The following is a 25,568-nucleotide window of genomic DNA, read 5'->3' as shown; positions in this document are numbered from 1 at the left end:
CTTCTCCGAACCGTGAAAGGGCACCTTATCCCGGGTGTACGCGGTTGAGAATAACGTTTATAGAATGAATACAACTAAATAAGAAAAAAATAAAATGCACATCAAAAATTGAATTACCCAAGCATACGAAAAAATGCCCCTTTATTTTTCCTCAAACTACGTCGACCCGAATGAAATCGGGTTTATCAGCTAGTAACAAAATAAAAAATTTAACAAATGTTAGTACATTTTATCCACAAAATACTTAAGAAATAGGAACAAAATTGAAATAAACCAACATGTAATAAATAATAATAAATTATGACCATATAAGAAACATAAAACATATTAAAAATAACAAAAGCAAAAATAAATCACAGAAGAGTGGTCCCCATGAGGATAAAAAGGAGGTAAGAAGTGCAGGATATTTATATATAGGTATAGCCAATTGGATAAGATGTATCAAGAGCAACAGCGAAAGGTGAATTAAATGGCATAGAATATATTCAAAAACGAAGCTAGAAATCACGTATTTGAAATGAATACAACTAAATAAAAAAAAAATATACACATCAAAATTGAATTAAACAAGCATACGTAAAAATGCTCCTTTATGATTTCTTAAACTACGTCGACCCGAATGAAATTGGGTTTATCAGCATATATATATATATATATATATATATATATATATATATATATATATATATATATATATATATATATATATATATATATATATATATATATATATATATATATATATATATATATATATATATATATATATATATATATATATATATATATATATATATATATATAAATATATATATATATACGTCGACCCGAATGAAATTGGGTTTATCAGCATATATATATATATATATATATATATATATATATATATATATATATATATATATATATATATAATATATATATATATATATATATATATATATATATATATATATATATATATATATATATATATATATATATATATATATATATATATATATATATATATGCTGATAAACCCAATTTCATTCGGGTCGACGTATATATATATATATTTATATATATATATATATATATATATATATATATATATATATATATATATATATATATATATATATATATATATATATATATATATATATATATATATATATATATATATATATATATATATATATATATATATATATATATATATATATATATATATATATATATATATATATATATATATATATATATATATATATATATATATATATATATATATATATATATATATATATATATATATATATATATATATATATATATATATATATATATGCTGATAAACCCAATTTCATTCGGGTCGACGTAGTTTAAGAAATCATAAAGGAGCATTTTTACGTATGCTTGTTTAATTCAATTTTGATGTGTATATTTTTTTTTATTTAGTTGTATTCATTTCAAATACGTGATTTCTAGCTTCGTTTTTGAATATATTCTATGCCATTTAATTCACCTTTCGCTGTTGCTCTTGATACATCTTATCCAATTGGCTATACCTATATATAAATATCCTGCACTTCTTACCTCCTTTTTATCCTCATGGGGACCACTCTTCTGTGATTTATCTTTGCTTTTGTTATTTTTAATATGTTTTATGTTTCTTATATGGTCATAATTTATTATTATTTATTACATGTTGGTTTATTTCAATTTTGTTCCTATTTCTTAAGTATTTTGTGGATAAAATGTACTAACATTTGTTAAATTTTTTATTTTGTTACTAGCTGATAAACCCGATTTCATTCGGGTCGACGTAGTTTGAGGAAAAATAAAGGGGCATTTTTTCGTATGCTTGGGTAATTCAATTTTTGATGTGCATTTTATTTTTTTCTTATTTAGTTGTATTCATTCTATAAACGTTATTCTCAACCGCGTACACCCGGGATAAGGTGCCCTTTCACGGTTCGGAGAAGGAAATGTCTTCCAACCAATGTGAATTGCAGTTTACTTTAAATTTAGACTTAAGATAATAGTTATAAGCAATACGGCCTGGCCGTCATTAATGAATAAAACAAAAAATAAACGTTATTCCTAGCTTCGTCTTTGAAGGTTTTCTATTTCAATCAATTCATCTCTCGCTGGTCCTCTAGGCATATCCCTTCCAATTGGTTGTACCTGGCTTTTTCAAAATATCGTTCACTGTTTTATAACAAATCGAGCCTTTTAACCATCTTAGCTATGAAGAAAAGGATTTTTTTCAAGAAAAGGATTTTTTTTATAAAATCCTTTCTTCTCTTGTTGTTTCACAACTTCCATTTAGCTTCATAATCTTTCGCATTTTGCACGTCATCAAATTAGTAAAACATATTTTTTATGCCTTGTGTTTTCCTCTTTAATTCTTTCGGAAATACTTTTTTATACAGTATCATTTGTCTTGGATCCGTCACATAAATTTATTTACATAGCAATAAGGAAATGTAGCATGTTGTTCCATCCTGAGCATGTATGACGTTCAAAATCTTTCTACTTTTCTAACACTTATTCTTATTTTGTCACTGAAGCTACCTGGAAACAGTTTTCCATTTTCCTTTATATTTGATCTGTATTGCTGTTCTCTTTCAAAACTTCATTTCATGTTTGTAATCATTACGCTCTGAAATCGATATTTAGATTTATTACACCAACCACATTTCCAACGCTACTCAACACAATTAAAAACTGAATCTTACTGAATAACGGCATAGCGCTATGTGTTGCAAAATATTGTACACTTTTAAATGTAAACATCCATGAGAAGAAAATGAGTTGACTTTCTAAGCCCAGTTTAGTGTCTAAATAAATTTTTGAAGAGAGAAAAGTTGCAGGAAACTGGACTGTTTGTTGACGACTTTACATTTTTGTTAATTTCTTTTATTCTGATAATGGAAATTCCTTTCCCGACCATAATGTAAAAGTCACTTGTAAAAAAGAATAAACAAAAAACCATTTTTATCATTGAGCGATATTTGAACATAACAAAAAATTAGATTTCCATCCACCCGTTTCCGCATTGCAGAATATAATATTTTATAACTTGTTGTATAGACTGTGTTAAGGCGTACATGAAAAGTTGTTGTTAAATTTGACGATATTTGTTACTTTGGGCATTTTTTTTTCAATATTCCGAGCAGGGATTGTATGCCCTTCCACGAATTTGTCTCCAACCGGGAGAGCTGCAACGTCCCATTCTAATTTTCCAGTAAATATTGACATTTTTAAGAATTTGCCTCAATTCATTTAAATCAGACATGATTGCCATGCTTGACCATATTTTCCAATACTCTAATAGGAAGAGCTCGTATGGGAGCTCTTGTTTTAAAATTTTGTGTAAACAGAATCATCCTCACCTAAAATCATCCGGACCAAGCTTTATTGCTATGACCGAATTATTTTCTTGGTAATACAGACAGGAGGTTCTTTGGAAACCTCCCTTTGTTTCCCACTGGCGTAAATAAATCTTCGTCGCGTTATGAATAGGAAGAAGCATTTGTAGCGTGTTTGAATCGAATTGGATGCCATGTGTATTTTTCAATATTTTTTTTGTATTTGGTAGAGGGAGAGGGACAACCATTTGGTTATCCGCTTGTAGAACTGAAATTTAGAAAGTCTTTGTATTAAGTGATAAAATTATAGTTGATTTCGACAACATATGTACTTCAAAGTGATATTTTATGATTTGTTAAACGGGGTGTGGGTGGGGGGGGGGGGGGGTTGTATGACAGCCCCCCTTTGTTCTTCATTGAAGAGGCTGAAATTTTGCCGGGGTTGATTTAAGCTAATATAACATCTATGTACCAAATTTCAGCCAAATCAAGCGTCACATAAAATTTTAAGCGGATAATATTCTTTTTTAGTATTGGGGGTTTGTATGGGAGACCCCTTTGTTCCCCATTGAGATGGCTCAAATTTTGCGAGAATTGATTTTTAGTAATGAAACGTTTATGCACCAAATTTTAGCTAAATCGGGCATCATTTGTATTTTTAAATGAATATTCGCGAATTGGGGTTGTATGGGAGCCCCCCTTTTGGGGGGCTCTAAAAAAAAAAAAAATCAAACGCCTAAATCCGAGACCATTATGCACCTATGTACCAAGTTTGGTGCAAATCGGTTCAGTGGAAACCCCATTAAAGCGCGCGCATAGGCACATATATATATATATATATATATATATATATATATATATATATATATATATATATATATATATATATATATATATATATATATATATATATATATATATATATATATATATATATATATATATATACATACAAACATTCATTTTTATTTATAAGAAGATCAAGTATGAACTATTTGTTTTATGTACAGTCTATATAGCTATAGTTACATAGAGGCATAGTTTACTGAATACTTATTTAACAATAAATGGGATAAAATGCAATTTTCATATCTAAAAATATAGGTATAAGAATATATTTTCTAAATTTAAGGATACCCCTTTTGGCACAGTGTATAAAGTGTAGGTATAAAGAATACGCCCTCACTCGTGAGTATAGTTTTTTTGTTATTGGAAATAGTAAACGAATGTTGGTGAGCAACCCTAAAATTCTTTCATAATTTGATGTGGTCTTTCATTTTACTATGGAATTTTTATCACCACATCCATTCACGACTGTTGCTATAATAAATAGTGATCACCTTTGCAATATCCTCATCCTCTTATAATATCCAACATTATAATTAACTTAACCGTCACGAACTTCGATCATAATAAGAGCATAATTCTTCAACGTATCGTGTGAAGTATTTAAGGGTATCATTCGAATTAAAACGCTTTAAAATAATCGACAATTTTGCATTAAACTATAAAATTCATCACATATCTTAAGAAAAAATTCGCCTCAGACATAAGCTAATGCTGTGTGAAGAGCACTTAGATACATGTTTATACTTACATGTTTTCTTAAACATGACCTTCCCCTTGCTGATACATCTAGACCATTCTTCAAAAGATTGCTTTATTAGACACACATGTTTACTTTTTGGATGACCAAACGATGGTCGTATGAACTCGCTAATTGTTCATCGCTAATGATTAGTGACTTTATAATACGATTATTCGAAGTGCGAAATTGTCATATGTGACAGGCAGTGTGTTTGAACCTTATCGATCATACGTCGTCAAAATTCCGTTCAGTCTCGATTGGATCATCGATATGATCGAACTCTTTCAATTTATTCAGTGAATGAGCTGCGTTAAGCAAGTGACACGTGTTGCAATCGAAAAAGTAACCATATTATTTGTTTAGGTATGTTACGGTAAAATAAGGTTTTCAGTTTAACATTTTCATTAGCTTGTTTACCTCGCAAGATATCGTTAACATTCGAACTGTAACACGAATACTACAGCAATATAGATAATTATATAACTTGTTATTTCTATGACATATTTAAAGGCAATTTGTGAGTGAATGTTGCCATATGCACATTGAGTATATCTAGTTCGTAGTTATTTTAATGCTTCAGCTTGAAGTAAATGAAAAGTTACATTTTATAAGTTTTTAGATAGTAAAATAAGCTAGACCTTTGTTACAAAACATTAGTTAACATATATTTTATGGTGCAATTAGTAATGGTATAACAGAGATCTTCAATGCAATTCCGTTGAAAACTTAATGTATGGTTAGCATTTTACTATATGAAATTATTTGATGTAGATGGAGAGCTCACAATATATCGTAATATTGTGGTTTACGTTTAACTTTATAAGTCACTTCAATTGTTTAACATAAAAAAGGGTACGATTGTTTGGTGGTTTTAGAATACACGTGGTACGTTTTTTCAAGGCTATGAACTAGTACATTTTATAAATAACACCTTGCTATCTACGATAAAATCTATGGAAACAAGGACATTGATATTTGAGCAAAAGAATTGTCTTATTTAAATGTGCCTGGTATACTGTATGACTTTCATTAAGCACATTCGCTATGAAATAAAACAAACTATATGCATTACCAATTTTTTTAAATAGCAAACAGAAAACACGCCGTGTGGAAATGTGATAAAATGAAGCTACATTTAATATCTAGAAATTAACACATTGTAAATTATGAGCCGCCTCCCTCCTCTGTTACAGCACTCAAGAAGAAGAATAAGATGATGAAATGTGTTAATATGTAAATGATCAACAAACCTACATGAGGCATTTAACAAACCACAGAAACAGCTAGACCGTCAACAGAGCAAAATTCAATGCAACCTACCTTTATTTTTCTGAAACGCTAAATTACTTACTTGCATACTATATTACGGAAGATACACTATTTTTCTTTTCTCAAACCATTTAAAAAATACAACGCAATATTGTAGGATTATTCGTCTGCATATTCGAGTAGCTCTTCGAATCTATCGCGCCAATTGCACCAAATACACTAAATTATTTTTCGTGTTTATCGGTTGTTGTTCTTCTTTTTAAATGGCCGGTGTACTTAAATGGTGTTAAAACTCGATACTATCTTGTGTTTGTGCCGCGCGCTATCGCCAAAAAAATAGATTGGTGTTATTAAATTCTTGACGAACCCATGGGCACCAATAAAACCGTCAAAATTCATATAAACATGCAAATGAGGACTGATTGGTTAACCGGGTGTTGTTGATAAGGAACAGGAACTGAATAATTGCCCAACATTTTTCTCTTTTTTATCGGTGCAATAACCGTTGTCGGTCAGTGCCTCCTTTGTTAGGATTTCTTAACCTAAGCTTTTAACCTAGTCGGATAGTCACAGTCCTTGAATAATTCAATAGAAAATTGAACTCAAAATCGTTATATATTTGTACCGCACACTGACATTTACGTCGTATTTACGCTAAATACTCTCTTCGATAAGAGCGTCAACGAAAAAGCAGTAAAACTCGAGGTTCTCCATATCAAATATGTATGCAAAGAGAGAGGAATAAAACATCAATATCCGAAATCGTTCAATTTTTACTCAACATTCCTTATTTTATTTTTCAATCAATTTTCATAAAAAGACACAAACGAAAGTACTTATAAATGTCATGGAGAAAGGATAATGATCTTGAGTGGTAATAAGAAAAGCGTTACAGTAATTGTAGCCGTGATGAGCGGAGTATAATGAGTATAATATTTAACGTAAATGGAAAAAGTAGCAAAATTCGTGAAAAAAATGATTTTAATCTGGAAGAAGGAGAACACGGAAAAAGATAAATGAAACTGAATGCCCCTGAAAAATAATGATGACCGCAAGCAGGTATTACTATATATATGAATTTGTTCAGCTGGTTGAACCGAGCGAACAAAACGTACTGTTTGCATTTCGAATCAAAATTGCTATAAAGATGACTAGGAAGGATATAATGCTGCATTTCGATTATGTACAGCATATCAATCATAGATGGGAGATGTGATTGCAATCGATAAGAAAGGATGTTAATAGCAAGCTATATAAATTAGACAACATAAAAGTGGAAAAATGAAATATGAATCATAGGTAAAATCAGTTGTTCACAAAGGCAACAGCAACAAAGCCAAAGATAACGCTTATAACGGTTGCGCAACACAATTTTATGCAGATGAAAAAGGGATTTTCTTGTTTAATGGTCCTATGCTAAGAGAACACTTGATCAGGCGATATGTAAAAGGTATCCAAATTGTGCAGTATACAAAGTCTCATTCTCCTGAGAATAAAATAAATTGAACATATATGTCATAGTCCCGGCTGAAAACGATCACGGTTAAAGTGATCACAATCGGAGAGTATACCTAAAGAGCATCTACAAAACGCATTTTTAATTTACGATTTATTTTAATTTATGTACATATACTAATAATCTGGAATTGTTTGTAGGAATTTTGCACGATCCACTCATCTTTTAAAATATGAGGCATCACAACATCACTAATGGGGCCTTCAATTCCGGATATAATCGAGACTTGGGAGATACTAGCGATACGGGAGGTCGTCGCTCTAAACCTAAAATATCGCAGGTTATCGTAGCCCGACCACATTACCAACAAGAGGACCTTAACAATGCTTTCAACTATTTCAAACCAAAATCCAATTTTTATCAAGAAGCGCTAGAGAGCATGCGAGAGGTTGATACTAAAACATGCATTACAGGACTATTTCCCATTTTTCGATGGTTACCGGAATATTCGTTTCCAAGTGATTTCATAGGAGACCTTATAAGTGGTATAACTGTTGGTGTAATGCATATTCCACAAGGAATGGGATATGCATTATTGGCAAACATGCCACCCATAACCGGAATTTATACAGCTTTTTTTCCAGTTTTCATTTACTTTCTTTTCGGTACATCACGGCACAACTCAATGGGTATGTATCAACAAGAAAAAAGTCGTTAGTTGTAACACCATAATTGATACTATATTACAATTGATAATTGCAATGAATTACGATTTTTATATGTGCTTTTGGCAGGAACACTTGCTGTTGTATCTATTATGACTGGTAAAGTTGTTTACAATCATTCAGGTGATGGTTCCAATTTCTCGAATTTGGAAGTTGGAACCGCTTTATGCTTCTTAGTCGGCTTGATTCAGGTAATTTTAAGTCTTTATCTGTTATTTGACACATATTTTGATATTTTGCGCATAATGCAGCTTGTTATGTGCCTGCTGAGAATGGGCGCTGCATCATTTTTGCTATCAGAAGCTCTAGTATCTGGATTCACAACCGGCGCTGCAGTATATGTCTTTACATCACAAATGAAGGATATTCTTGGTGTAACATTACCTCCATTGGGTAGTAGATTTGAAATCGTGCACGTAAGTGTACTAAACAAAACCATAAGCAATTGTAGCTTATAAAACAAATAATCACTCACTCTTTTGTTATGCTATTTCAAGACATACTACGAGCTTGGAAAGAAACTACCAGAGGTTAATCTTGCAAATCTAGGGATCGCTTTCATCGCTGTTATCATTCTTTTAATCAACAATGAAGTTATTAAGGTAAATATCATAGCATATAGTTATGCAAATTCTATATATTATGGAATTTTATTTTCAGCCTCGTCTTGCCAAACTATGCATTATTCCAATACCAATTCAACTGATTCTTGTGGTTAGTGGCACACTTCTTTCTATACAATACAATCTAAAAGATAATTTTGGTATAAAAGTGGTTGGAAATATACCCCAAGGATTACCAGGTGAGATCGATTGACATGATCCTTATAACTTGTTTATGCTTGTTCGCAATTCAATCAAGCAATAATTTTAAACAATTTTTATCATATTTTCTTATATTTTTAGCTCCCAAGCTACCCAACTTTGATATTTTGTCAGAAATATTCGTGGAGAGTATTACTGTGGCTGTTGTCGGCTATACTGTATCGGTTTCGTTGGGAATCATTTTTGCCAAAAAAGAAAATTATGAAATTGGCTTCAATCAAGAATTATTGGCGCTCGGAGCTGGCAATCTATTTGGTTCATTTTTTTCGTGCTTCCCTTTTGCAGCTTCACTATCGAGGGCTGCCATTCAATACCTGGCAGGCGGAAAAACCCAAATTACTGGTCTCGTTTCTTGTAGCCTTCTAGCCGTAGTGCTTTTATTTATGGCTTCATTCTTTCAGCCACTACCTCGGTGCATCCTAGCTAGCATCATTGCAGTTTCGGTGCAAGGATTGTTAATGCAAGCTAAAGATCTACCAAAATTTTGGCGCCAAGGATTTTTTGACGGTGTCACTTGGGTGCTAACATTTGTATCAGTGGTGTTCATATCTATCGATATTGGCTTATTAGTGGGATTTACTCTGAGTGTTTCCAGTATCTTCTTCAAAGCCCTTAAGCCATATATGTGTCTGATGGGTAATGTGCCGAATTCGGACGTATACTTAGATTTGAGTCGCTATGAAGGGGTATGTCATACAAACCTCAAATATTAGATAAACATAGAAACATTTTATTAAGCTGACTATTTTATTTTACATTCCAGTTAGTTGAGCTACCTGGAATCAAGATAATACACTACAGCGGAGGTTTACACTTCGCTTCACGAGCCATTTTCAAGAGTAACATCTGCCAATTCCTCAACATAAATCTAACAGAAGAAATTCGACGTCATAAAGCACCGGATATTACAGTGGCAGATGATGCTATCAAATTTCTGATTTTGGACTTTACCGCTCTTAGTTACATCGACCCGTCAGCTATTTCAACATTCAAAACATTCACAAAAGATTTAGAGATGATCAATGTTCAAACTCTTCTTGCCGGATGTTCACCTTTAGTGTTTGAGAAAATGAAGAAGTGCAATTTTATTGGTGGCGAAGAGATCTATGTTCGTACGTTTCCTACCATTCACGATGCTGTGCACCATGCCCAAAAACAGTTGCGACTACATGCCAGCGGAATAGGCCAGACGATCCAAGAAGTGCGGTTATAAATGTATTGTCGATGAAAATATTTGCATGAAATCAGAAACTATGTAATATCCTAGCTGAATGTAATAAACATATAAAAAATGTCTTTAACATAATGGTTCACCAATTCCGAATTTGTGTATGTTTTGATCAGCTTTTGCTTTAATTGTCAAATAAAAACGTTCGAAAAGACAAATCAAAAATTCTAAGCTGTAAGCTATTATCATGTATAAGAATTTTGTGAAAAGTTAAATATAAGGCGACGGTAAAAAAAAATAGATTATAATGTAAGAGCCGCATAGGTATGCTGTGCTTTACTGCTATTACACAAATCTCTCTGCCGAGTCCATTGCCTGCCAATCATTGATTTTGACGAACTAATCAACGTTATCAATCTACTTCAAATTCAACATACGACGCATCCTCCGTACATATGGAAGACCTATAAGAAATTCGATCTATATCCATGTTCCTTATGAGCCGAGCAACAGTGAGGTATAGTACAACTCATGGAGCTCGTTATTGTAACCTGTTCTCCATTGCCCATCCATACATACAGGGTCTAAAACTATTCTGAGCATCTCTCTCTCTAAAACGGTTAAAGAGTTTTGTCAGATATGGTCAAAACCAACGTTTCACAGGTATATACATGTAATGAAACAAAAACTGCTTTGACTCAAGACAGATGAAGTTCTGAACATCTTCAAAGCTCCACAGATTCCCATTTATGTTTTTTACCACCTGCTCAATTCATCGATATACCTTGCTGTATAGGTTCAAATCAATAACTTTGATAGTCTAGCACAAAATAAAGAAGAAAGGATTGGAGAAAGAAGGATTGGAGCTATTTATCAACCATCAACTACATTATCTCCCACGGTGAATTTATTCTGTCGGATCGTTTCTTAGTTCTGACCTTTGTTAGTGAGTCTATGTTGAATCAACCGGCATATTCTCGATTGTTGCAGGGATGCACAATGTTGCAACGTGTCACTCAGCCACCCAAATAGTAATCATAACCTCTATTGGCTCTTCGATAAGATACGTTGGCCATTAGGCTCTACCAAAGGCATAGGCTGGTCATAGATTTATCAACACATATTTGATCTCATTAGAAACAACTTCAACCGAAGATATTGACGTAGTCTTGTAGATATTCACACGCTCAATTTGTTATTTCAAACTATCAGTATGATGCTGCAAGTTGAAAAAATTGACTACTAATGCCTTTATGGGGCTCTTGACTCCTGTATCTTATAATGCATTAGCAATATTTTCTATTCTTAAGTATTTGTAATGCAGTGCCTTGATATAATTTTTGGAAGTATTTTCCGTCCTATTGATGTCTCTGGCCAGGATGTGAATTTTTATTAGCGAAATGTAGAAAAACTTGTTTCAAAATGTGTAGCATATCTTTTATTGCCTTGTAAAGGATGTCTAATATATTTCGTAATCCGCTTTGCACCAAATCAGCGCCCAATAATCTTTCTCACGTTTGTGACTAAATTATTCACTTTAATTTTATCTGCTTGCACACGCCCCCTTATAAATAAACGAAGCTGTACAAGATTTATAGGGCATAAGTAGTTATCGTATGTTCAAGAATTTGGTTTTTTTAATGTATATTTATCATTACTTTAGATACATTCTAGGAAATCTAAAAGAAGTGTATGATTTATTGGGTAAAATTAAGCGATTATACTTCGAATTATCCCTTTTTGATTTGATTTTAAAGAATTTGACTCGCCTTGAGCAAAAAAAAAACATCCATATAATTGAAGAAAGTTCATCTTATATATTTTGCGCATAAATTCGAATTATTTCTTTCTATTTCATCACAATATACGTAATTCATTTTAAATACCATTGATTCCATGGTTTGAACACACTTCAATACATGTCATATATGTGGCATGCCCTGTGCTTATAAATTAGCATAGAACATACTTTTTTGGCATAGCTTTATGATATTGTTTGGGGCAATTTTGACTTAAAAATATATGTTGTGTATGTAACACATGTTATCATTATTATTGTAGCAAAGGGCGCCTTCTTCGTTTTATGTTGAGGATCCTAAAAAATGCAGTTTTATTTTTGCTTCTTTCCCAAGATTTTTAACAATCCTTTAGACATAAAAAATGGGCGCTCGGAGCTGCCATCGTTTCGTTCGCAATCTTCCACTAAAATAATAATGAATATTAATATAATATGTCGCTTAATATAGAATTATACAATACGTACAAAAACACAGAAATAATGTATCCACTGCAACAGAGTATACACGGAAGAATATAGATGCAATAATTAGCGTTCCAATGAAGACGAGTATTGCTGGTACGAAGGGATAGTTAAGTGTTATTTTTGAGATATCGCTTGTGCAATATGTATACGTTACAGCTGCCATCCCTGATGCAAGTAACAATTCAGACAGAAAAAATAAAAATCCTGTTACTTTGTCCAACGCAATTACTCGTAGAACATTTCTCGTGAGCAAACTAAACGCATCTTTTGCACTAGAACAAAAATTTTTACCATAGATTGCACACAGGATATACGCATTCGTGTTTAAAAATTTCAAAAAGTTCTCCAAACACCAGAAGAAGCAACGGCAGCAGCACAATATGGCACGCGTTACTTGGTTATCATACAGTTTTAGTTTCTGTTCTAGGAATTCGAGAATGAATCGTATAATTTTACAAATAGCAATTATTAAAGATCCAAATGCGAGAGTGCCAAGATGATAGAAAATCGTTTGTGTAAATCCCCGAGTTAGAACAAAAAATGGTAAACGGGACTTTTGCCGTGTCCAATACCATGTAGCAAAAGTGAAAGCTAGCACCATTTCACTAAAAGCGGACACAAAGCATATGCCCCAAAAGAATCCAACTACGTTTAATGCCTATGGAATAGAAAAAAAAGGTTAATTATATGGAATCTCTCTTAACAAAAACAGTACATCGCATAGACTTACATGAAAAAAACGAACAAAAACTGGAGTATTCAACTGCTGAAAATGACAGGCAGCGTCGACACAACGGCCTAGCTCATCGGTTGCAGTAAAATCCCTGCATTGATCATTGAAAACGGCTGGATCACAAATATCTCCTTCGTTGTATTGGTTGTTGCATTTGCAAGTAAGTGAAGTATTAAGTCCGTTAATTTTAAATATTGGATCACCGATCGATGCTAACAATAATAGCACCAATAAGGAAAACATAATAATTGCAGCTTGAAGTATCCATGGCACAAGGGGAAAAAATACGGTTGAATAACTGGCGCAAACAGCTCTACAACAAGAACAATATTAGAAACCAAACCAAATGTGACCATCTAGAAGCAAAAACTACAAAAGACAACTCACCTGCTTCCTTCTTTAACTAGCGCAATTGCAATAACAATTCTTTTCCGCAAAACTAACAATACCAGAAGCAAGATCGCCAGTACAACTGATAAAATAATTAGAATTCCAAGCCAGGTTTGATCCGATTTAAACCAAGAGTGAACCAATGAACTAAGATTCGGGGATACATTCACATGTGCCTTTACAGGATTTTCTCGAATGTTCTTGTATTCTTGATAACTAAAGTACACGCCATAACAAAGAGCTGCAATAACACCAATAATCGAAATCCACACCAAAGGTTTTGCAATCCAACGAAGCAGTGTAATAAAAATAAGACTGGAGAGCACAGAAATAGCCACGAAAATCAATATTATATGCCAAGATTCTAAAATATCCTCTACGATCATTTGGCTGGTCTGCAAAAACAATAAAGATAGAATTATAAGAATTATTGCAACGAAAAATAGTATAACTTAAACAAACAAGTACTGTGTTAGTAAAACGAAAACTAAAACGTTCCATATTTGTCATGTTCGACAAACTAGAATTCCTTTAAAACTAACTTCATGCCTTGCAGTGAAAAAATGCGTTATCAAACCAAGAACCAGAATATCTCAATATTTATTCTAAATGCAGAATAATAAGAGTACTATAGAACTATAAGGAATTGCAAGAAAGCGTTTTTAACTATCTTTGACTGTATCGAAATGAGGTTAAATCTTATTGCTGGGTATGAATTATAATATTTTTTTCAAATATACGAGCAGTCAATATTGCGTGTCACAATAAAGTGTCCATCGCATGAAATAACAGGCGTTGAATGAGTTTATTTTCATTTCTTATTTTTTATCATCATTTTATACCTTTAAAAACAATTATTATCAAAACATGTTTAATGTAACACAAATATAAATAAGCAAATGAAGTGTTTTATCGATTCAAAAGCTGAAACATCTTTCTAGAATGATGACATAAACCTACCCCGATGGAAATTTTTAAATTTTGTATAGCGTCATCCACAGTTTGTTGAAAATTTTGAGCCCCATTAGACATAGTGCCCAGATCTGGAATACATCGTTTTGAGACTGGCAAACCGTACGTGAAGGAAAAATGATTAGAAAAATAATGAGAATTCGACATACAAATAGCATAAATGAATAATCAACAATAGTAATATTGCATTGGTAATAAAGTAAACATTTCAATAAAGTCGAGAGATTTATATAAAATAAATAAAATGAACATTACAGCGGTCGGTTTTGCTGTCAGTTCAAAAACATACAATATTTTCATACAAACAATACAAATGTCTTCCCATATATTGCTTGCCCATATATAACATTTTAATTTAAACGACCATAATTCAATCATATGAAAGTTTTGGCCATAAATATATCACATGAAGATGCCTCAGAAATGCGCTAATTCATTCAGGATATTTTTTTAAAAGATTTTTCGATTGACTACCGCTATCTAGTTCTTGGTTAACCATATCGCCGGAAGAGAGAAAAATTATGTAATTACTATACAAATGAATGTGGCTAAAGCTTATTGTTTTAGTGTAATAAAGTATTGTTATAAGAGTTACTAGCATATTCCCCGATAAAAGCTAATGTAAATAATGTCAGAGAGCTCTTTGCAGCACACAAACCTGATGTACACTATCATCTCTCGTTATGACCGATATGAGATTACTAGCATATCTTCCTACGAATGATTGCAATTTGATAAACTTTTCTTCTAAAATATTTTTAAGCTCCCGATTTTCGCTGCATGCTTGCTCTGATGTTTGCAAGCTTGGCATTGGCTGCTGTTGAGTTTTTTTAGACAAACGACCGCATCGTACATCCGGAATATTGGATATACACCGGTTTGCCACTGAAAGTAATATTAGTTAAGTTACTCAGGGTATCAATTCCATTTGTAAATTCCTTGAAAAAAAATCAAATATCCGCAATGTATAGATTTATGAGATGCATAGCAAAGAAGCAATCATCGCCTTCAATAATGAAATGTTCAAGCTGATTTATAAGGCTATACTTACAGGATGTGCTCTGTTGAAATGTTTGTGCACATTGTTCAGTTTTGATTTTATCCCTGACCATTTGACATGAGGTCAATTTTTTTTTGTTTATGCTTTTTTTACAAATAATGGTTGCTCGAATTTTATTGAGATTCGAGAAATCACAGTTTGACAACTCAAAATCGAAATAATTTACGGGACATTCTTTGACGCAAACCTATCAAAAAAATATTAATTAGATGATTTGACTATGAAACTGATATGATTTTTTTTATAAATATATGATTTCTATAAGATCATGTATTGAGCAAACCTGAGGAGTACTGCATCCGGAAATAGGAACATCAATTTTGGCACATTCAGTAATATTGAAAAACAGAAGATAGGGTTCATCACGAACTTCACTATCGACACCACATTTCCGTCCATCTGAGTCAATCGGCACAAGCAAACGATTTAAGTCACCGTGTTGAGATGCTAGAACGATAAATTAAATCCTCAATAAACAGTTTCACTTGACGGTAAGTAAAATTATTTTGTTGTTTTTTTTATTACAACTCACCGTAGTACCCAACGTAACCCCATGCTCCAAGAAAGGTGATAAACAGAAATAAACATGGAAGATCGGTACAGGAGCGTTTTGAAAAAGGACCTTTGAATTCAGGATCATACTTCAGCGGTTCGCCTGTTCGTGTTTGAAAATAACTTTAATTTTATTGTTTAATTGTAACATTTGAAACTAGTCATAAATTTCGCATGAAAAGGTATAATCAAAATTATTTTACACCCATAGCTTACTTTCAGATAGATGTTGAATGTCTGTATTTGTACGTATCGAAGCACGTTCTTTGCTACCGCAGCACAACACCATGATAAGCACAAAATGTTAATATAAACAACACATGTAACAAGCGCACTATTTCTAACAGTCGTTGATTGTTAGTTTGCTAACGTAAGATAAGATAAATGGATTCATTGAATTGCAATGAAGAAATAAATTCATACGCACACCATGGAAATCATACTTTACGTGCAGAATTAAGTATAACATCACAAATTAATTCCAACGATGCACTAGATATTCACAATTTACAATAGTTCATCCAAAAACTTCATTTTTTACTATTTACCTTATAGTTGTCACTATCGCTTTGTAGTAACAACAAAACAACGAACGCGTTTACGAAAACTTAGAATGACGCAATTTTTACATTTGCGGCACTTCGTATGACAATGTTGATCATACATTCGTTTAAACGTCACCAACATGAAGCCTCCTAAATGTCTGCGGTATGCGTAATTTTAGGTTTCTATTCACTTACGATTGAAAAATTTTTACCACCATTAATACCTACGCACACTAGCTTGCGAACGCGGCCTATATATGAAAACGAGAGCGTATATATCAGATATTGTTACACCGTACTATCTGTTCATTCGTCCCACAACAGCACTTAGTCAGGTTTGATCATCATCTGATCGCATTGAACTCTTAAATATAATTCCTAACCTTCATAGCAACGACACATGTTAAAAAAGAACGTTTATGGCGCTGACCATGCAACATGCCTTATATGCTTGATGCTTGGCCTAGTGGCAAGGCCTCCGTTACTAAGGGATTGCCTAACAATTAAATGCTGAGCAAGTAATCGAGGTGTCACCTGCCTCTGCGATGTACTAGACTGCATAATGGTGTCGGAGTCAATGGTAGCCTCGCATACATCATCGTAGCGGGCTACATTCAGTCAATACCATTGCACCCTATATAGGGAGTAGACCGATAATCTTTTCTTCTTTTATATATTGCTTGAGTTCGCTCGAAAATTAGTATAAAGAAATATATATATATATATATATATATATATATATATATATATATATATATATATATATATATATATATATATATATATATATATATATATATATATATATATATATATATATATTTATATATAAAATGTATATATATATATATATATATATATATATATATATATATATATATATATATATATTCATATATATATATATATATATATATATATATATATATATATATATATATATATTATATATAAAATGTATATATATATATATATATATATATATATATATATATATATATATATATATATATATATATATATATATATGTGTGTGTGTGTGTGTGTGTGTGTGTATAAAAGCGCATGTGAGCAATAATTTGTTTTCCTATTTTTTTGTCTATCTACAGAATAAAGTATTTTAAATGTCGTAAGTTATCAAACATGTTGAACAACAGACCCAAAAACCCATTCCACGTACGGATACCGATTATTCAAATACGGATTTATTGAGAAATTCCATTGAGTAAAGATATAATTTCAAGGTTCTTCAACAACCAAAATTGCAAACCAATTTGCGAGAAATACTACGCCAAAGTTGAAAAAAAAACCAAAACACTTGTTTGCGTCCTACGATATGATAGTCGGATGATATTAACTAATAGCACATTGAATGTTTAAATGTTGGTAATGTTTTGTTGACTCCAGAGTAAAAAAAATATTTTAAATTACAAAAGCATTTAAAAAATCATAGTTTTAGAAAAAAATAACAAGAAAAACGATGTCTTTATTATTAGTAAATTAAAAAGGTACGCAAAAGTATCTTTTAGAAAAATTTCAGAGAAGATTTAAGGTTTAGAAGAGGTTTGATTATAATGTTTACCAACTTTTGTTGAAATTTTTAGCAGTTCATATCTTTACGTTCTCAAATAAGAAGACTTTTCTTGTAGGATTGATGAGAGATTTTTAAAAATTAATGTTTTAAATTTGATTTTCAATAAAAACATTTATTGAAAGAATTTTTTATTTCGGGCGTTATTTTGATATATTTTTCTACCTGTAAAAACAGCAATCAAGTTGAACAGTTCACGTGTAACAATAAACAAACACAAAATAATAGCTCTGTTTAATCATAAGTTCGTACGGCTGTTCTTCTATTTGGTTTGCATTTAGGCCAAGCTGATAAGGAAATATCATTTTATTTAATTCAAAATTTCAAATTTTGTAGGACAAATTTATTTGTTGTAGCAAGAAGTGCTTGAAGTAAACAAATTAAAATGGAAGATAGCTTTTAAATTCACAAACATCATAAATGTGTTTAAGTAAAAATTGAAATTTTTGACAAGATTGCAGTACTTTAGCTTTACTAATTTATGATTAATCTATGCTGAAAAAAGCCAGTTCTATTAGCATTAGGCGATGACATTTCCCCTCTTGTTGGGTAAAGTGTTTTAGAAGTGTATTATTAATTTCATACCAAATTTTATTAGTAAACATTAATAGTAACCCAAAACGATACAATTTAAAAACAAAAAATCCAAACAAACCTCCACTGGAGCATTCTTGCTTATTGGGTATTTAAAAGCATCAGTTTTACAGCAAGTTGCAATCGACATTTTGGAATTTGAATCATTTGTACTGTACAAAAATAATATCTAATTATTCATATTTCAAAGATTTTTTTTATTTTATTCGTACATACAATAAAAAGTCATACATCGATTTATCTACTATTTACTTTATTAACTTACTTATTTCTTTGCTTCCATTGATACAGCAAGGCATTATTAGCGAATTATAGCGCCTGAAAATAAAAAAAATATTTTATCTGTTCACTGCCGCCTAGCTCTACTGGTACTGGCTTTGAATTATAATTTGTGTGAATAATTTGTTATCATAATTTCAACGTTTCAATTTACATTGCAGTGGACGGTGACAGTAATATGATGTTTTCTCTTGCTCTGGTTATCTAGCGAGTTTTTCAAGTGTTGAATTACTCGCTGCCGCTTGTTGATATTTTTCTCATTGTGCGAATGCACAATACCAACTCCACGTAAATCTCTTAACACAATCAAAGGTAAGAGCTGCATAACATATTTAAAAAATGGAAAAGTAGTTAACCGATTATATTTTTTAGAATATCTCACGAAGTAATCGTGGGAAATATAAATCAAAAATGTAATACATTTCCCAAAGCCTTTAGAACAGAATATACTTGTTTTACTTCTAACTAGAAACGAGGAACTACAAAATGTAGTGACATCTAGCAACTTTAAAGCTAAGTTATCGATTGTATTTTTCAAGACAGTTTTGGGTATCCCAAAGTCATGACAGTATTGGAGAATAATTAACCTACTGTAACCCATTCTAATTTAGAAAATATATGCGATGGTGTGTTCAAAATATAAATCTTTATAGTTATAAACACACAAACACAAAACAGGCGGATAGCTTTTATGACGATTATTACCAATTCATATTCATTTTTATCAATAGATTTTACCTCAACCAATTACAAAAAATGCGTAACATTGAAAGCGAAATCGTCGTCCACCGTTCAAACCAAATCTTCTTGCACAAGGCCAGATAAAACATCATATGACGTTGATGAAGTAAAAATAAACGGCATACTTTCTTTCGCATAGTGCTGCTTATAGCCATTATTAGTGATGCAATCATAGCTCTAGAACAAAATTAAGCAAATTAAATAAAACATCCACCTAACATATTATTGCTTATTGAATCTGTCCTTATCAATATAAACAGTGTTTATTTATATTAATCTCATAAATTAAATCATAATAAAATCATATATAAGATTTTTTTAATTTGTATGCCAGGAGAGTGTAATACAAATTTCTACAGTAATAATTATATCACCAAAATACACTTATGCTCAATAAAAACTGGCCAATAATTATAAAGATAAAGTAATGGAAGTATTTATAATTTAAAAGTATTTTGAGCTTTAATAACTTTAAATATTTACTATCACATCCATTTTTTATGTGAATTCTAAATGTGTGAGTTTATTAATCGGCATATCTGGCCCAACGAATTATACAAAAGAGAATTGACTTCAAGGTCATCTCAATGATCATCGAGTAGTTCATGATGCTGGTTGCTCATCATGGTTAAGAATGCAATAAAACATATGGGCTAGACTAAAGTTTTCATGTTTTTTGTGACATTATTGTTTTAATATTGTTCTCATGAAACACCTTCCATTAGCAACTTTAACAGTAACAACTTATGATGGAGATGCAACATAATTTTTCACACTTCTACTCGTCAAATCTCTCTTTCTCATCTATGAAACCAGTATTTTTTAATTATGTTAGCTGATTTAGTTTACTCACTAGTGCTCTTTTTAATATATTTGATCTCTTATTGATAATGTATTTCTGTCAGAAATAAGTCATTAATTAATAATTAATAAACCAAATTGGCAATAATTAAATAATTGGCAATTTTATGACTAGCTGAAGCTCAAATTGGCAATAAACATTCAATAAGATTGAATTTTTCTGATAATTAATAGGTAGAAAAAATTATACAGCTCATTATTTTGCTTTACAATATCTTTTAATAGTTTACAGTTATAAGTTACGTAGCCTTGTTTTAGCTGAAAATTATTTTTTACTTATTTGTTTTTAAACATTTACTTCAACTCAATAACTATAGGTGCCATTACAAAGCCAAACGTGCAGTTGAGTGTACCTTGCATTCGATATATGGTTACTTTGAATAAGTAGCACAAGGCGACACACTTATTTTTATCTCAATCAAATATTTCTTAACAATACCAAGTGGCCAGATCACAAAGAAAAAAACACAAAACCAAATGATCTTCAGCTAGTAATGTTAATTTCCCACAATGCTTATTCAACAGGTTGCATTTTAGATGCATAAAGCGTATTGAGAACGAAATTAAACAATGGCAACGATTCAGATTGATCACACTGCAAAATGTAGCTTCAATCTGACCCTTTTCCAATTTAAAATTCCAAATATCTTCTTTTATACAACGTCTTCTCAATCAAATATAAAACTATGGTTATCTATTTGAATTAGCATAAATTATCAAAAACCAAATGCTCGTGCAACACAAAACAAGATTCAAGCATGCATAAACAAAAAAATCAAAACAACTGGCTCTCCTCGACTCAAACAGCTGATTGACTGCTTTTCAGTGCAATTGCTTCGTAGCCGGTCAATAAACTTTCGTCTATCGAAACCTGTTGGTTTCTGTTAGAAAAAAAAACTCATTGGCTTTCTCATGGAAAAGACACTCGTGAAAGTTGAACGGGATGAGAATCACTTTATTTATGCTGCCTCACTCTGCCGGTGAATTTAGCCAGAAACCAATTACAGGAGACTATTGTGATCGTACTAAACTCCAGTCTCTACTAATGATCTCTACTATAGGAACTGCTCACCAAAACTTTGTCACTTATTCGGAGAATACCCACACATCATGCTGCATTTACCTTATGAGTTCTGCGACCTCTCTTTGTTTTTAAATTCAACGATTCGTATCTGGGGTTTCTCGAATTGAACAAAGAGAACACGTTGTGGAACTGATTAACAATAGAATCATGAAATTGATCGACAAAAGCACTTCAATATCACTACACAGTTTTGCTGGCAATAGGATAAAACGTAAAAACGGAACATAATATCATTCAAACAAAGCAAAGCTTGCTTCGTTTGTATGACACGGCAACAAACACACCTAACCGAACTGACTTCTACCGCACAACGAGCGAAACTGAGACCGGTTTGTTTGAAGACTAGATTTGAGCCAAACAAATTCACTCTCGCTCTCGCTCAATAACGATTTTGTCTCTCGCGTTTCTCTTCGAGCAGTAGCATGCAACTACTCAGCGTTGTTCAAAAATCGCACTTCAATCGGTCTAACCCGCGTTATGTAGTTGATGACTCTATTTAAGCGGCAGTCTACTTGATAAAAAAGGAAGTTTTGTAAAGCAGAATTGTACTCTACTAGAATTTTGAACATATTTGTTTTGAAAATCTATTAAAATGCAACACATATTGTGCGGTTTCATTATCAAAAGACAAAGGAGTAAAGTTCTCAATACCTATGGCCGATGTTTTTGTAAATAACGCATTTCTCGTTTAACTCATTTCCGGCAAATCAGCGTTGAATTAAGGTGCTATTTTACATATGCATCATAAAGTGTAATTGTTTGACAAAGACATATATTTTACTTCTACAAAAACAAATAATTTCAATTAAAATATCTGCACAAAACTCATTCTTGTAAATTTTAGCAGAGTATTAAAAACATTTGAGCCACAATACCATTTTGAAAAATTTGTCAAAGCTATGTAGCCGAAACGGATTAGCTATTTTTTCATGTCATGTTTAATCTTTTATTTTAATTACACGCGTTTTTTTTAGATAAAAAGTATTTGGTTTCCTATCAACCAGGTAACAGATTGCGTGGAATAGACAAAGATTATTGTGCACGCTTTTTAACATCGTTTGGACAAACAAAATGTATCAGAAAATAGATTTGGGTTTAGGGAAAGAATGAACAGTGATCGTAATGTCAACTGTAGTTTTTTTATATTTCTTGAAATAATAAGACCATAATTTTGTAATTCGTTTCGGTGCAGCATTTGCTGCGATCTTGGCTCGTGATCTATGGCTTCTAATCAAAAAACTTCAAACGATTTTGCTCATAAGTAATATCCGCAATAAGTAGCACAGTATATGCATCACCTTTATAATTCAGCCTTTAATTTAATCTTTCAATTATAACGTTTGTTTACATTTTTGTTTGTTTAGGCATCCGATTTGTTTAGCAATGTCGTTTCGTTTTACAAATACGTTATAAATTATATAGATACAATTTATAACTATGTGAGCGATATTGTTGTCTTTTCTACCACTGACATCCATTTTTATTTCATTTGTGTTTGCTTGTTTTTCAATCTCGTTTTTTATATCATGCATATTTTAACTTTTTTTCTTTCCACACACCTGACTCGTTATAGTATATCTCTTTTTGCAACTCCAGTAGCGTTCATATTTTTGCAAAATCCTCTAGAGCCTCAAAAAGGTTAAAATACTATTGCAAGGTGCAAAGCGGCAACATGTAATATCGTATATCTAAGCTCGAGTACACGTGTTGGTCAGCCCTTACCCCTTGAGAAGATTTTGAGGCATAACTGATTATCTTATTCGCAGAAATACGTTTTTCGGTAAGAAATACCAAAGTCCCACTTCAGGACATCCATAGAGCCACGTGGGTGGCTCCTGATGGAGTAACTAGAAACCTGATCTACCACACGTTGATAAGTCGCAGAAGAACGTCGAGCCTGTTAAATGGCACGACATACTGAGAAGTCAACTTCTATTCCTATCACAATTTGGTTGGCTTAGTGTTTTTTTTTGCAGAATTGTCTATCCCCGTTCCCATGTGGAAAAGCTGGACATTTGTCTACTAAAACTACATGTCGCAATGATCGCAGCTGGAAGTAAACAAAACATTTATAGTTTCAGTACTCATTCCGCTGAAACGTAAAAAGTAAATTCCGCTGAAACGAAACACAATTAGTCGCGTGCAGCGACAAAAAAAGGCGACCGCTTATAGAAGAAAAGTTAGAGCAGTACGGCCGCTAAGCGAACGTAGCGCCGTAAAGTAAAATAAATAAGTTAGCTTGGCTGGTAATAATTTTAAAATGAGTTTTCCCTTGGCTATAGAGGTGTACCCGTCAGCGATAAAGAAGGATTTGAGCTGTTTGCAAGCCACCAATGCGGTACTTTTACGTTTGTTTACAAGTTATCAAAATGTTCATTCAATCGTCAGAGGTACACTGCAATTTAATGCAATTTGCCGCTTTTTATTATTATTTTCTTATCCTGTTCCGTTAACGCATACGAAAACCTTGTATGCAAAGGCAAAATATGAGGAGAGAAAAAAACGCTTAAATATTTATGAAAACTGACGTGATGTGCTGTCAAACCATAGATCCTCAAACAATCCACTGTGCAGGTCATAATTTTGACGTCTAACTTGGCATTTTCTAGAGGATCTGAAGAAATATTTTGTTGACGATCATCAATAATTATTTTAAGTTATGCTTGGTACTTCATTAACATAGTTGTTTCGGTGTTTTTAATCGATAGCCTATAGAAGTAGTGGAGTATAGTGTTGGAATATAGTGTGAAAAACAATTATTACCGTAATATAAGAAAATCAAATGCTGACGCATTCATTGCGCATAGCTTAACCATTTTTTTTTCTTGTTTACTATTAGTTATACGTGTCCACAAAACTGTTTGATAGCGAATGGGTATTGGTTAAACATTTTTAAAACTGCTGACTGTTAATACCAATTTTATTCGGTGATTATTTCATCTTGTTATGATATATCTTGTATATAATCTATATAACATGTCTTGTTTGATGTCTTTGGTAGATTTGATGTTTTGGTGAATGCATCTACTGAGTTTTATGAATCATATTATGTTACAACTAAGTCGGTCTAATTTTCCACAAATAGTCTAGTTTTCAACGTTTCAAAAACTGCTTGCAATAATGATTGTTTTATTTTGTGAAAACTTGCATAGCAGGTAAATAAAGTTTTACAACTAAAATTGACAATCTGCTGAGTGCGTTTTCTTCTGGTTGATGATTTATTTGTGAAAGATAAGGTCGTGAATAAGTGGCTTTGAAGTGCGCGTTTATCTTATAAAGTGACCGGGGGTGGTGTGTTTGGATTAAAAGGCATCATATAACCTAACGGCATAATATACTATGGCTTCTCCGACAATAGAAAAAAAATCATTATCGAATGAATTTGAAGCAAATGAGTTATTGGAAGCTGTTTTAAAGCAAATGGACGGTATCATATCAGGTAGGTTCAAAATTAAAATAAGAAATGAGTTGAAAATTATGAATCAGCAAATGCTAGGATATATGATGTGATAAT

General features: G+C 31.9%; 2 protein-coding genes across 2 annotated transcripts; one reads left to right on the top strand and one right to left on the bottom strand.

Annotated features, from left to right (window-relative positions):
- The first annotated feature begins 7,904 nt into the window (after positions 1–7,904).
- On the top strand, positions 7,905–10,522 carry LOC128724973 (prestin-like). Its single transcript, XM_053818696.1, has 7 exons — positions 7,905–8,361; positions 8,467–8,588; positions 8,649–8,813; positions 8,895–8,999; positions 9,058–9,199; positions 9,303–9,907; positions 9,985–10,522. Exons 1-7 carry the CDS (start codon positions 7,905–7,907, stop codon positions 10,432–10,434), a joined length of 2,046 nt encoding a protein of 681 aa, XP_053674671.1. The 3' UTR covers positions 10,435–10,522.
- Positions 10,523–12,207: 1,685 nt separating this feature from the next.
- Positions 12,208–16,648, bottom strand: LOC128731146 (choline transporter-like 2). Its single transcript, XM_053824244.1, has 9 exons — positions 16,576–16,648; positions 16,340–16,462; positions 16,091–16,254; positions 15,799–15,994; positions 15,406–15,632; positions 13,773–14,170; positions 13,383–13,698; positions 12,653–13,310; positions 12,208–12,591 (listed from the first exon to the last, which is right to left on the bottom strand). The coding sequence occupies exons 1-9, from the start codon at positions 16,646–16,648 to the stop codon at positions 12,500–12,502; spliced, it is 2,247 nt and encodes a 748-aa protein (XP_053680219.1). The 3' UTR covers positions 12,208–12,499.
- Between the last annotated feature and the right edge of the window lie 8,920 nt (positions 16,649–25,568).

This window comes from Anopheles nili, chromosome 2 (genome assembly GCF_943737925.1).
Source record: "Anopheles nili chromosome 2, idAnoNiliSN_F5_01, whole genome shotgun sequence".
In the NCBI taxonomy this organism is placed as follows: Eukaryota; Metazoa; Arthropoda; class Insecta; order Diptera; family Culicidae; genus Anopheles; species Anopheles nili.
Note: the sequence above shows the minus strand (reverse complement) of the source record. Positions and strands in the feature narration are given on the sequence as shown.